Consider the following 14,831-nt stretch of genomic DNA (forward strand, 5'->3'; position numbering starts at 1 on the left):
GTAATTATCACTATATCCTCGCTACTTCAGGGGTTACACACAGTTACACTCACTACATCCTCGATACTTCAGGGGTTACACACAGTTACACTCACTACATCCGCCATACTCCAGTGGTTACACACAGTTACACTCACTACATCCTCGATAATTCTGGGGTTACATTCACTACATCCTCCATTCTCCAAGGGTACACTCACTACATCCTCTATACTTCAAGAGTTACACTCACTACATACTCGATACTCCAGTGGTTACACATAGTTACACTCACTACATCCTCGATACTTCAGGGGTTACACTCACTACATCCTCGATACTCCAGGGGTTACACTCACTACTTCCTCGATACTGCAGGGATTACACTCACTACATACTCGATACTCCAGTGGTTACACACAGTTACACTCACTACATCCTCGTTACTCATCGTGTTACGATCACTATATCCAATTTACTCCTGGGGTTACACTCACTACATCCTCGATACTTCAGGCGTTACGATCACTTTCGCTTCCTGCACCCCTGGAACCATCCTCGATACTTCAGGGGTTACGATCATTTTCGCTCTCTGTACCCCTGGAACCATCCTCGATACTCCAGGCATTACGATCACTTTCGCTCTCTGCACCCCTGGAACCACCCTCGATATTTCAGGCGTTACGATCACTTTCGTTCTCTGCACCCCTGAAACATTTCATTGCAGCATTGAAGGTTCTACTTTGTAGATAAATAGAAAACAGTAGTCTTTAATGTACGTCAGATGAATCTCGAGGGTTCTTAGCGGTACGTTGCACTTGCTTTAAAATCGAATATCGTTCCTTTGTCATATTCAAAGTAGAATATCGGTCTGTGATTCGTAAATGTTTCCTTAAAACCGCTTTAGACCTATCAAATTACTTCCCACGTGCCTTCAATTTCCAGGGATGCAAAGTGATCGTTACCCCCTAGAGTATCGAGGATGGTTTTCGTCCAAGGAATGTAGATACTATACAAGCTAGTATAGGTGATGATATATATATATTGTTATTAAATATATATGTATATATGTGTGTGTATAAATACTAAGGCACCAAGTATTCCTCCTTCAAATATTTAAGACCAATTCTCCCTCTCATTAAATATAAATTACTCTGAATATTTTGCTAAGATACCGTGAACGGGAACACAGACATCATAGCTGGTCTATTTTGTCATGTATCATTTCTTAAAACTTCTACAGTTGTCTACTGCATGGCTGTCTGCCTGTGTCTGTCTGTTTGTCTGTCAGTCGGACTTATATTCAATTCTTGAATGTGATGCCTCCAGTCACCATGTTACTTATCTGATATATCAAAAATATACTTAATCATCCACATTTATCAATGATGTGTATGTACCCTTTCAGAGATTTTTGCGGTACAGTACTGTTAGCAGGTATATGAGCGAGATTATGTAATGCATAAAACGGCTAAGTGTGTAAATTGCATGTATCAAGAGATATAGCGATATTGTTACACCAAAATTGTTCTTAATGAAACATACATTGAATAAAAAATTCATCATTCTTTACATTAAATACATTTTACACACGTTCGTCTCCTCTTTCAGAAGTCACATAATAAATTGAATCCAAAGACCTGTTTTGAATTTTAATAACTCGAAATGCTTGCCACCTTGAAGACATGTTCCGCCCGCGATAATCACAACACAGGTATTTTAGTTGTTGTCGGGATCTTGAATTACAATGCTATTTGCATTTTTATAGATTTCGTGTCGGGTGAGGTACAAATTCTACGTCACAGGTATTCTGCTGACTGTCCGTTAACGCTATAGGGATGAAATATCTAACACTAGATAAGCCTACATATTGATACATACTGGGGTATGTTTCCTAATTCTTATTAATCGTAAACTTCTTAACCAACTACGGAAAATATTCAGTGGGAAAACTTCATTAATTGACGTTTACTTCAGCTGCTTATCTCGATCATTTCCTACAACAAAACCAACAAGGACAGCTTTACACCAAGCTGTATGATAAAAGCAATGATTTCACTTTCCCTACCTTGAATTTTCCATTTCTGGATAGCAATATCCCTGTATCTCCAACCTATGGTATTTCCATGTCCGAGTTGATTAGATATTTAAGGGCCTGTTCACATTTTCACGATTTGCATGCAAGAAGTCGTCAACTGACGGACTAATTCGTAACGCAAGGGCTCAAAAGATGCAGCTTGGTGAAAATTATGGGGAAGTTTTGTGGTCGTCTTGTGATCTCTTGAGAAATACACTACATTCTACTTCGTTGTGCGATTTGAAGCTCGACGAGTTTCATGCTCGTTAGTTTGCCTGCTGATTCCGTTGTTGTAAACCTTGTTATCATTTCAGAACATGACATTACTGAATTGGATTTACCAAGTTTTACAGCAGAAGATGCTTACTCTTCCGGAACACCCGGTCTTATTCTGCTCGTACTTTTCAAAGAGTCTCCATGTGAATCTTTCTTTCATACTTTCTTACTATAGTTTTATGGAATTTGAGTTTGAATTATGATTATTTTGCCATGTTGGTATTTTCTTAATGTTTTTCAGTCATATTTCCAACCACTCATACATGTACCTAAATGTATGCCTATTTTTTCTTACCTATTGCGGACTCAAAGTCAAGAATTATTTATCTACCTAATTTGAAAAGTGCAAAGATGATTTTCACTTCGCGCCATACTTTAATTAATTACACTGTATTCAAAACTTACTATGGAGTCGACAGCCAAGGGTCAGACAGTATCTACTCATAGTCTAGTTATAAATAACGATAGTGTAGGAAATGTTTGTCTGCCATGTATCAACAGCAATATTACATTGTCGTCGTAGGTGGGGATGTAACTACAGTAAAATGGGCTTCAAATTTATAAAATATATTTGTACGCAAGTCACCAGACCATGACTAAAAGTATGACTAATCGTGTGACAGGTAAAAAAACCTCACCTTTTGCTGTCAATTACGTCATGCACAATTTATGTGGAGAGAATTTCACTTACACAAATACTATTTCAAAAATGACATAAAAAACATAATTTTAATGTTCATGCACTTATGAACTACCGGAAACATTAATTTGTATTGGTTTTTACCACTCTACAACTCCCACAGTAGTAGACCAAACCTGTCATACATATTTACCTTGTTACCTTTTTGTAAATGATGTCATTTAAATCTAGCATCACGGCCAGTTATTCATAAGACGAGAAGAATATGAGCACATCAACAACAAAATCAGAAATATCAATTTCTAATTTTATCTAATAAGGGAATATCTATTCATTTTACCTTGTACAGAATCCGGCGTTTTTCTTCTAATTGCATACACACAAAAAATCAGTGTATTATATTTCCGTCAATCTACTATTAGCCTACGTTAAAGGCACAGCTCAATTCAATATTCTTAAAGTGTCATTGTTATGATGGATTTAAACAACAAATCAATCGCAACATTATTCAACAAATACACGTAATTACCTGTTTATGAACTAAATGCGACAGGACTCCGACAAAACCTGTATTTACCTGTTCAAGCAACCCGCGTCATTTCATTTCAGTAACACTAGTATTGACTTGGATATCATATTATTTAAATGTCATAAACAAGGTTTTACATGTTACAAATATCACCGTCTATATAAATACATAATATGATACAACACGCAATGGTAACACAACGACAGTCATTTATACATTTCAAATGGTCAAGATAATATGTTTGTGTGTAATTGAACTATGAATGTCTAGTCCTTATTCACACCTTATCAGATTTGATAAAACACTTAAAAATCCACTCCTATCTCGACCGACAGTTTATCCTGCCGACACACCTCTGTGTGTTGTCCACTCCTATCTAAGTTAACAGATACTTCTCTCCTTACCTCACATTTCTCGCACACCTGGACACATATTCATGACACCGTTTTTACGTCCAAGCTGAAATCTCTGCTCAGCCTATGGCAACTGTCTTCAGCAATTTTGTGTCAGAACTTCCGCCATAAGATTCCTATCTGATGCCACTTATTGCAAGAATAAACACCGCGACTTTTCACACACGTTTCCTCATTTTTTATATGAATAAACAAAAATATTAATAGAATATAATGTCTTATAGCACAACCGGGAGAAGATTAGATTGTGACGTTTCGATGACTACTCTTTCATCAGTCAAAATCGGTTGTGTTATAAGAACTTTTATTTTTTGACATAAACAACTGGAAGAAAGTGTTCCGCAAAAAGCAGAAATATTATATAAACGTAATTGTAAACACTAAATAAAAAATTTATTAGGACAAATGTTACAATTAACAAACACACTGTGGTTGAAATAAATAAAATGCATACAATTTATACAATTTAAAAATCAAAATTCAAAATAATTATGTACATCCTGCATCATGGACGGCTACATACAACATAACAACAGTAAACACAAAAATGATTGTCATTTACTTTGGACATTTAGCCATGTTTAATCAGATACTGTTAATGAGCCAATAAACATATTACATGTAAACAGAGAAAAAGTTAAAACCGATGAAAACTCTCATCGTAAAACGAGTGACGACCTCGTTGTAACTGTAACTCATTCATTCATATCACAGTCTGAAAGCCACTCACAAGAGAATGTTAATAAAAACTACGTTTATTTACGTAATTTATGATGTATGTGCTATAGATATGCAATTTGTTAACTTTTGCATTTATGGTTGTTCAGATTCCAGTGACGGTAGTGAGTATGACATTAGCATGGACTTTGTGACGTCACAATATCGGTCAAGTGATCTGATGACGACATTTATGTACAATGTGGTCTAGTGGCGCGATGATAATGGGTTCACTTTTTACCCAGAAAAGCAGGACTCCAATCCCGGATCGGGTAAAAAAGTATGAGATCACCAGCTCGCCCACATGAGTGTTTTCCGAGGTATATCCGTTTTCACAAACAGTCAGTTCTGTTTCAGTCTCTGCCCGCAGTAGTGTTGAGTGACTAATATTAGTTATATGTTTACTTCACGCCTGTTGTATAGTAGATAGCTTAGCTGTATGAGGATTTTAGAGCAAAATTTAAACCGAATAGCAAAAACATGATTTCTAAATTTCTAATCATTCATCAGTATTACCATGGAAACAACCTTGTTGCACTTCCGCCCGAGATGTTTTAACATTTTTACCAAGCTGAATTTATCTCTTTTGCTACAACATATCCTAATATAAATAAATATAGAGAGGTGCCATTCTCTTTGTACCTTTTACATCATTCTTGGCGATTGCAGAATGTACACATTGCTCTTGGACTTAGGTCCCCGCGGTTTTGCCTTAACCTGCATGCCACATTTTAATTCATATGAATAGTGACAAGATACAGAATATATTAAATTAATAGAATTGAGCAGTTTATGTATTCATATATGTCATTTGTCTTGATTCAGACGTTTTTTTCGACCATTTTTGATTTTCTGCATTAGCATAACTAAGGAGGACGAAATGATTGTATGATACAGTTCAATGAATTAGTTTGTTCTAGTGGATATAATTCTATATTTGTACCATATTCGCATGGAAGAGTGCTTATCGCTTATGCTAATAGTATCACTGCCTGGAATCACCGTCTATTCCTCTGTATTCGGTAGTGAAGTATCAACGCCGTCCGCCATTGTGATTCAACATCCATAGCTGAATATTTGTAAATGTCGAGAACTTCAACGAAGTATTGGAAATTTCGCAAAATCAATTGTTCTGAATACTTAACTGGTAAACTGACAATGGTGATAATGACAAAACCCTGACAGGATGAATGAACATAAAGTACACTGAACACATAATTAAATCAGAGAAAAAGATGTCCACCCCCTTTTCATTTAACGTATATTAACCTCTTTTTTCTAAATATACAAAGTTTATCCTAAGAGGCACTGTCAGAACTTTACATGTATTGTAACTGACTGACGATGACATGGTGTCTTCGTTACGGACAATAATCACCACTTCACGTGACGTGTTTGTATTGGACGTTGACAATATGACAATAATTCATACTTCACAAATTGTCTTCGTTACGGACTGATTATAATCACAATGTCACGTGATGTCTTTCTTGCTGACGTTGAGAATGATCACAACTTGACATGTGTCTTTTTTTGTGGACGTTGAGAACAATCAAAACTTGACATGTGTCTTTGTTGTTGACGTTGAGAATAATCACAACTTGACATGTGTCTTTCTAGCTGACGTTGAGAATTATCACAACTTGACTAGTGTCTTTATTGTGGACTTTGTATGATCACAACTTGACATGTGTCTTTAGTTGTTGACGTTGAGAATTATCACAACTTCACATATGTCTTTGTTGTGGATGTTGAGAATTATCACAACTTGACATGTTTTTTTGTTGTGGACGTTGGGAATAATCACAACTTGTCATATGTCTTTGTTGTGGACGTTGATAATAATCACAACTTGACATGTGTCTTTGTTGTGGACGTTGAGAATACTCACAACTTGTCATGTGTCTTTGCTGTTGACGTTGAGAATTATCACAACTTCACATGTGTCTTTCTTGCTGACGTTGAGAATTATCACAACTTCACACGTGTTTTTGTTGTGGACTTTGAGAATGATCACAACTTGACATGTGTCTTTGTTGTTGACGTTGAGAATAATCACAACTTGACATGTGTCTTTGTTGTGGACGTTGAGAATACTCACAACTTGACATGTGTCTTTGTTGTTGACGTTGAGAATTATCACAACTTCACATATGTCTTTGTTGTGGATGCTGATAATTATCACAACTTGACACGTGTTTTTGTTGTGGACGTTGAGAATTATCACAACTTGACGTGTGTCTTTGATGTGGACTTTGAGAATGATCACAACTTGACATGTGTCTTTTTTGTGGACGTTGAGAATTATCACAACTTGACGTGTGTCTTTGTTGTTGACGTTGAGAATGATCACAACTTTACATGTGTCTTTGTTGCGGACTTTGAGAATTATCACAACTTGACATGTGTCTTTGTTGTTGACGTTGAGAATAATAACAACTTGACAAGTGTCTTTGTTGCGGACGTTAACAATAATCACAACTTGACATGTGTCTTTGTTGTTGACGTTGAGAATAATCACAGCTTGACATGTGTCTTTGTTGCAAACTTTGACAATACTCGCAACTTCACATGATGTCTTGCTCCTGACGTGGAAGAGGATCGCTATTTGAAATAAATGTAACCATTTGTTCTTCGTCATCACAATCGGAATGTGAAATTTTGCTTGTATCCCCATGGTAACCATTTGTAAGGATATATTTCGGGGATTTATTACAAACTTTCTGATTGCTGTTTTTATCTTTGTGACTATGGCCGTTAAGATGTTGGTGGTAGTCTTTTGATTCACCAGAATTGGAGTTCGATACCGCTGACTCTCGTCGTGTACGTGACATAAATGATGTCATCGTGTTGGACTTCCGGTTTATACTCTCACCACCCGTATGAGATAACCGATATCTTCTCCACTTCTTCCTAATTTCAGACTGAACCTGAGTAAGACACAGAAATTGAAATATAAGACTCTGTTGGTATATATGAAAAGGGAGAGATCTGATGCTAAATGTGAACGATATTGGATGAAATGAAAAAGTGCTACCCGGCTTCGTGGATGTACGAGTGTTTATAAATACAGAACAAAACACAAGGAATCCGTTTGATAAAAAAAATTAATTGTATGAGAAATACGTTTTCAGAAGGTACACAACATAACATATTCGAAAGACAAATTAACATTAAACATTAATAGGAGATCGGGAAAAAATGTTTAAAATATCATATGTTACCTCTCCGTTAAAGAAGCAAAACAACAGTGTCACGAATAAACCCTGTAAAATAGAAAATTATATTACTTATGTGCACATTCATTCCAATTATTTTTATCTGAATGCAAACTTATCTTGAATTTCTCCGACCCGCTGACTCATATGAAATGTTTTCTTACCGTATAGAAAACACACAGTAATCTGTAGCCACTATTGGTGTATTTTGGATATACCTAGCGATCTCAGTCTTAATAGAAAGCTCTAGTATGATAGTTATGAGCCGAAATTGCACTGTTAATGCCAATAAAAAGAGAAGCAACGTTTCCTAGAATATCATTTGTCGCCTCTGCTTTTCTGTAAGTCGCTAAGTCTGGTGTTTTTTGGTTCCGGGACATGATATTGTCGCTCTGGTTAAACAATATTGCGATATTGCATTATTTTTCTTTATTTTTGTCCTCTAATTATTTCTACTTAAAAAAAAATATATATACATATATATATATATCAAACACAATCGTTTACAAGTTCTGCTTCAAATGATGTGGATTAATTTATCAATTGTTATCGTGATGCTTAACTTTAAAAGTATTGAAATTAAAACTTGCCTGAAATGAATTAAAGAACATCTCAAAATAGAGTTTGACAAGTTCTGCCATCTCACTGACGTCCTCAGGTAGGCCCACGAATATAACGTAATGGACGCCGAACAGGGGGATAAGTACCAAGGTTGACTTAGCCAGTTTCCTGTCAAAGTTAGATAGGGTTAAAACGACAATGTAATATATTACTAGATTAATAAGGTATTTTTGGCTCCTTGTCCCCTACCAATCTGACTGATTCCCTATATTTCCGTAGACCTAGAATCATTGGCAAATTAACTTATAATACAATCTATACATAGTCAGACAAAAATAGTCATTAGTCGAAGGGAGACCACTCCTATATATATAGACTTCCATGTATAACATGTAATGATTTTCGTGTAAAAAATTGACATTTTTGTAGCTACAAACAAACAATAAAATAGATTTATAACAAATGTTTTTTTTGTGGTGTGAACTTTTTTTAAAAAATTTTTAAATGAAACCAGGAAGGAATCTTTACATGTTATACTGCATAAAGAGAACTATTTTTCTCTGATTAAGTTCGTGATTCGAGTAAAACCAAGTTTATAGGGACTAAATGGTTAGATAGTCATTTCATAACTGATAAAATGCATTATAACATCTAAATATCTGTCAAAAATTGTATACTTTCTGATATTTGCGATATCTTAAAGTTTGCATAAGCATTCTATTAACAACGTCAAATAATTAAAATAAAAAATAGGAGAGACCCAACACTAATTCATATCATTATCGTTCGGAGAGTTTAAAAAATGTCTTTGCGCGTGCAATGTTAGACTCAGATTAATTCAAATTCATCTATTTCGCTCTGTCACGCGTTTCGGGTGAAACAAGATGCCATCTTACGAAGTAAGAATTGAAACATGGCTTGTAAATTAAGTTTTGGCTAATTACATAATTACACATAGTCAGAAATCATATCAAAACGGCAGGTGAAAACGAGGCTCCGAAAGGTCACGTCATGAACTCGGCCATCTCTGATCTAAACAGCGATGGGTGATAGACACAACAGCGAGTGTCGACTAGCGTTAGTTTGAGGCTGATAATCTATATCAATTTCCGTCAGAGAGTGTTGTAATTTTGTGCAGAGTCTGATTTTAAGTATTACGATGCTTGCCCGAAATCGAAAGCATGGGAAAAACAACCAAGTCTAACCATTTAGTCCCTTTGATAGTAAGTATTCCGAACCTCTGCGGCCGGCTTCAGTTCAATCTTATACGAAGGAGAGAGATTTCAGAATGTGCAGTAGGTTCGTACTTCATCCAGATAAGCATTAGGTGTACATATTTAAAAAAAAACTATAAAGCATTAGATTTTACTAATTGCGAAATCCGGTGCATTAAACTTATAATGAAGAATGTAGAAACAAAGCATCGGAATATTCCACTTTCAATAACAACTACATCATCAATAAACAAAAATAAAAAAAAATATAAGGCGATATCTTCAAATGCTTCCCTTTGACAACATAGATTTTTGGCGGAAACAGGAAAAAGCACATGCTTATCCCATGATAAATCAAACTTCATTATACATACATATCTACATATACATATAAAATAGCAAAACTCTACAAAGATACTGGTCTTTTATGCAAAATATATTAGTGTATTAAATAAAAAAAAAGAGGCAGCGCTTAAAATTAGTAGAAACACGTGGTAAGTAATTGAAATGTGTGACAAAACAAATTCAAACTAAAGGTGCATAGTGAAAACTACGTAATACTTAGAGGTCGAGATCTTTGTGAGTGAGTCACCTGCAATTCAATCACATAGTATATTAGTACTTCCGGGTCATGCCTAATATCGTCGACGTCACAAAACCTACCTGTACAGTGAAGGTGTTTGAAAATCTCATAGAAGTATGATGTAGGTAAGCCGGCAGTAAAATTATCCCTAATGTATGGGGACATTTTATAGTCGTCGAAGTATTTCCTAAATAAACTTTACATGCTGTAACTATTTAAATATGTTCAGAGCTCGTTAGTGTGCCAGGTTATTTCGTCCTTGCTCTCGTTTGGGAATATTACATCACTTACTTTGTTTGACGACTATTTATTTACATGGCGCGTGCTATTGATGACGTAGAGGACGCTTGACTGTAGTTATTCAAGGTTATTCAAGGTTATTTCTGTAGTTATTCAAGGTTATTTCTGTAGTTATTCAAGGTTATTTCAGTAGTTATTCAAGGTTATTTCTGTAGTTATTCAAGGTTATTTCTGTAGTTATTCAAGGTTATTTCTGTAGTTATTCAAGGTTATTTCCAAGGTTATTTCTGTAAGTATTCTGAGTTATTTCTGAATTATATCAATAGTTGTTTCTGGTCATTTCTGCTGAACGTGTTAAGGGTTACAGGGAGTATAAATTTAACACTTCTAGAAACACTGAAATGTCATTTTTAATAAATCAGAAATCACAGGCTTAGATATATGAATTTCTATTTTTTAGTGATTACAACCGTCAAAACATCAATCCTCGTAATTGGTTTCCTGATATGCTTGGAATATTACCCAAAGTTTGATAGGCTTGCGAGAGATGAGAAAGTAAAGGGCGGTAGTGAGAAGTAGGGCATTTATACAAAGGAAACTGTTAATGTTCACTAAATGGTCGTCCGGAATACAGTTTTTTTTTCTTTCAAGATTTCTCTGTAATCTCAATATTTATCAATATTATGGTCTTGTCTCGGAGGACGTTAAAATATTAGTCCGGTAAGCATTATCAATGTTTTGTTAAAGTCACTTTGTTCGCTGGTGGAGATGACTTAGAAGTGTGAATTAACCAGATATAAGTCGAATACAGGTAAATCTGGTATAAATGTCTTCATTGCTGTTAAGAGGATCTACAGTTGTATTATTTCACATTCGGTAGGATACTAACATGCATACACAATAAAAAACTCTGATTCATACAAATGCTTTACTTACAATTCAAATTTCACACGTGAAATAAGCCCTAATTGGGTCATATTTCGTTGTGAACTTTGCTGAATTGTTAAATACGCCGGGCTAGCCTAGCAATTATGATAAACTACTTAAAGTCTAATTAGACTATAAAAAATATTCTTTTCTAAATAGGTTTATCATTTTAACTTCTTTGAACACTAAACAACTATAAAAAATAACAGCACGGTATCAAATTTCGGACAAATGAGCCACAGGTAAATATAACAGTAATTATTTACCTTACATAATTATAACCTTACGCCTACCTGCTTTATTAAGATACTCACCTGTACCTGAATTGTCTTGCCTCAAATGTGTTGAAAGCTTTAAGTTTGGTGAAAAGTATTCTTATGGTATTGAGAAATATGACGAAATTTATCTGAAATAAGATATAACCAAACCATGATATGTTATGGAGATAGAAAGTAGACATACGATATATCAATATTGTTTAACTGTTTAAGTACACCTGAAAAGTAACCAATAGAAACTAGTGCTATTTTACATATTTAAAAAAATACATATATCATATTATGTACAATGATATTACTAGGTTCTGTGAATTAAAAAAAACCCCTCATAATATGAATTCATATAAATATTATCCATATTAGGGCTAATTGATAAGTGAGCCTTGTGTTGAAAAAGTCAAGCAGGGATGTCTTTTATCAGCTCTGGTATGCCCTGACTATTTAAAGCTTTGTACCCAAATAATGTAATATGTCCGCCAAAAGTCACACCCTTAAATATGAAGCTCATATTTTATGGACCAGCCCTCGTATCAGACATACACACAGATAAATTATTAGTGACTTTTTTACATAGGGCTGGTCAGTGTGGTTAAACATTATAAGGAAGTCATCCTATGCTGGCGAGAAACTGCCAGTCTCCCTAGTTCTAATTGACACACGTAAGAAAACACAACCCTGATACAGGATATGCTTAGTGTTATGGTACTTTAATTTAGCAGGTTTGTATTGTATCAACATTTCTGTGACATAGACAAGATAAACATGTCACCGATTCAACCGCAATTACGTATCTTGTTGGAAGCCAATGAGAATACCGAAATTGAATCATGTTTACTGGAAAGTCATCCAGCGTCGTTTCTACGTAAACGATAGCAGTAATGACTCAAGCTTTGAGAGTGAAACTTGTGTTATATATATATGAATAAATACATTTTGTGAATACGTTACTATGAACTATATGTACAAGTAAGTATATATATGTTTTATCTACTGTTTGGATGGATATCGTGATTTTATTTGGCTGTTAATTCAATTACATGAATATGACCTTGTTTTTTTCTTATTAATACGCCGCTCAATACTACCGCATCTGAATTATTCTTGAAATGGTTACTAAGCACCGTTTGGAGAATCATTCCCAAATAATCATAACGTAAATTTTCTTTTCCGCTTTCGAGAATATTCATCATTATAGGAAAACAGTTTTATGTAAATCGATGATTGTATTATTGTCAACAAACCAAGTGGGACTTGTTAAAAACGCTTAGATAACCGGTAACAGACAACCGTACCTGTATGTCTGAAGTCACGGTTGGACCTCTTAACCGGTAACAGAAAACGTATTTATACAAAGTATTTTGGTACTTACAACAACGGAAGCCACGATTGGACCCCTCATAATCCAGAAATATCCAGCTGTAGGATTGGTGTTCCAGCATCTGTTATCAAAAAATGAAAAACATATATTTATCATTAATAGGGCATTGACATTGTATAACTCTTATTGTCAATCTCAAAACGTCTTGAGATATAACACACGGCGAATAAAAAAATCTATGAAATTCGGAGTGGAGATACTCTTAGGAAAATCTGTTAGATACAACCAGGCACAATTCCTTTAAATTTTTTCTATCGTTATAAGGCGGAAAGGTGAGATCAAAATTTTGTCCTTGAAATTTCGTTATAATTTAATTGCGATAAATTGCAGGATTTGTTTCCCTTAAGAGACTGTTACAGCTCCATGTTTTTTGTTAGATTTATGATGATTTTAATTTTTGATGAAAGAAATCAGTATTTCATAGCGTTTTCCAATTAAATCGACCCTGAGAGCGCGGATTTTCGTGCAAGAAGTCGTCAAATGACAGATAAACTCATAACACAGGGTTACAAAAGCTGCAGATTGATGAGATTATGGGGAATTTAACGGTCGTCTTAATGATCCTATTAGAGATATTTAATTTCTTTGTGCGATATGAAGCTGGACGAGTTTGATGCTCATTAGTTTGTTTGCCCGTTTTTCTACTGCCATTGTGTGTACCGCCTTCTGACCAAAATTTACATGGCGGATGTCGTCGATGACGCATATGACGCTCACCCTTCCGGAACATATGGTCTTATTTTCTTTCAGGGGTACTTGTGTACATTTTTTTGTTCATATCTTGGCCTAGTTTTATTGAATTTGAGTTTGAATTATGCATCTGTTGACATGTTGGTATTTACTGGCTGTTTAGAAACATGTCTCAAAAACAAAAGTAAAGAAAAAAATACTGGACAACAAACAAATGTAAAGCAAAATGATTCGAGTTGGTCACTTGAGTTGTCGCCCTTGCTTCGAAGCTCTAAAACTGTGAGGAGAAATCTCAGAATTAATCATGAATTTTGGTATCCATATAAAATTAATAACTACATCGGTGATGAAGTTTTGCTTGGATTTCCTGCAAGTTCATGTTCTACATAAACATTATACAATCAATAATGACAGACACATATCATACTTACAACACATCCTCTAAGGTGGCTCGCACGATGACCCATGGTATGACGAACAGGAGAGGTGACACTGAAAACAGTAACAAACATCTACTCTATCATTTCTTTCTTGTATATAAAGTATAATACGTATATATGTAAGGGAAAGGAACTATCTGAAAGCGAGCAAAATTTGATCCAAAAGATGCATGCTTATAAATATATACATGTATACTGTATAGAAAGTGTATACCTACCTGTTTATGGCTTTATTCCAGCTATTTACGCATTATTTCAAACATTTCATAAACATTCAAATATAATTATAAACAAATAACCATACATGCATGGAATGTGTTGAACGATTATATCCCATATACATCCAAATGATGCAGCTGCAAGTTTTATATCACATTGGCACATTTCGTTAGCTTCCGTGTAAGAGATGACGTATTTCTCATGTACGGAAAGCGACGAATGTCCCCGCGACCGGAAACCAGTTAAACCACATATTGTATGTGTGTAGAATTTATTGCAATGATCTAAAACTCGCAGAATGAAAGCTTGAAAAGATAATATCTCCGTCAAAAGGATTTTTGTTCAACGGGTCGAAAGTTCGCATTCCGTGCTGAAACAGAGTTTCGGCCACCATCTAATAGTGTATGCAGCTTGATGGTTGTGTGGTTCCTTCAACCACTTGTAATTTCCAA

General features: G+C 35.0%; 1 protein-coding gene across 1 annotated transcript in view; it reads right to left on the reverse strand.

Annotated features, from left to right (window-relative positions):
* Positions 1 to 7,198: 7,198 nt before the first annotated feature.
* The window catches only part of LOC132549203 (parathyroid hormone 2 receptor-like), a 57,818-nt gene continuing 50,185 nt past the window's right edge, over positions 7,199 to 14,831 (reverse strand). Inside the window, exons 9-14 of the mRNA XM_060213120.1 lie at positions 14,152 to 14,212; positions 13,022 to 13,091; positions 11,689 to 11,780; positions 8,440 to 8,578; positions 7,856 to 7,897; positions 7,199 to 7,561 (exon numbers count right to left, since the gene is read on the reverse strand). Of these exons, the coding sequence (XP_060069103.1) occupies positions 7,199 to 7,561; positions 7,856 to 7,897; positions 8,440 to 8,578; positions 11,689 to 11,780; positions 13,022 to 13,091; positions 14,152 to 14,212 (767 nt within the window). The remainder of the gene's footprint in view (positions 7,562 to 7,855; positions 7,898 to 8,439; positions 8,579 to 11,688; positions 11,781 to 13,021; positions 13,092 to 14,151; positions 14,213 to 14,831) is intronic.

This window comes from Ylistrum balloti, unplaced genomic scaffold (genome assembly GCF_031769215.1).
Source record: "Ylistrum balloti isolate Yb309-2 unplaced genomic scaffold, AGI_CSIRO_Ybal_v1 Utg370048, whole genome shotgun sequence".
NCBI lineage: Eukaryota > Metazoa > Mollusca > Bivalvia > Pectinida > Pectinidae > Ylistrum > Ylistrum balloti.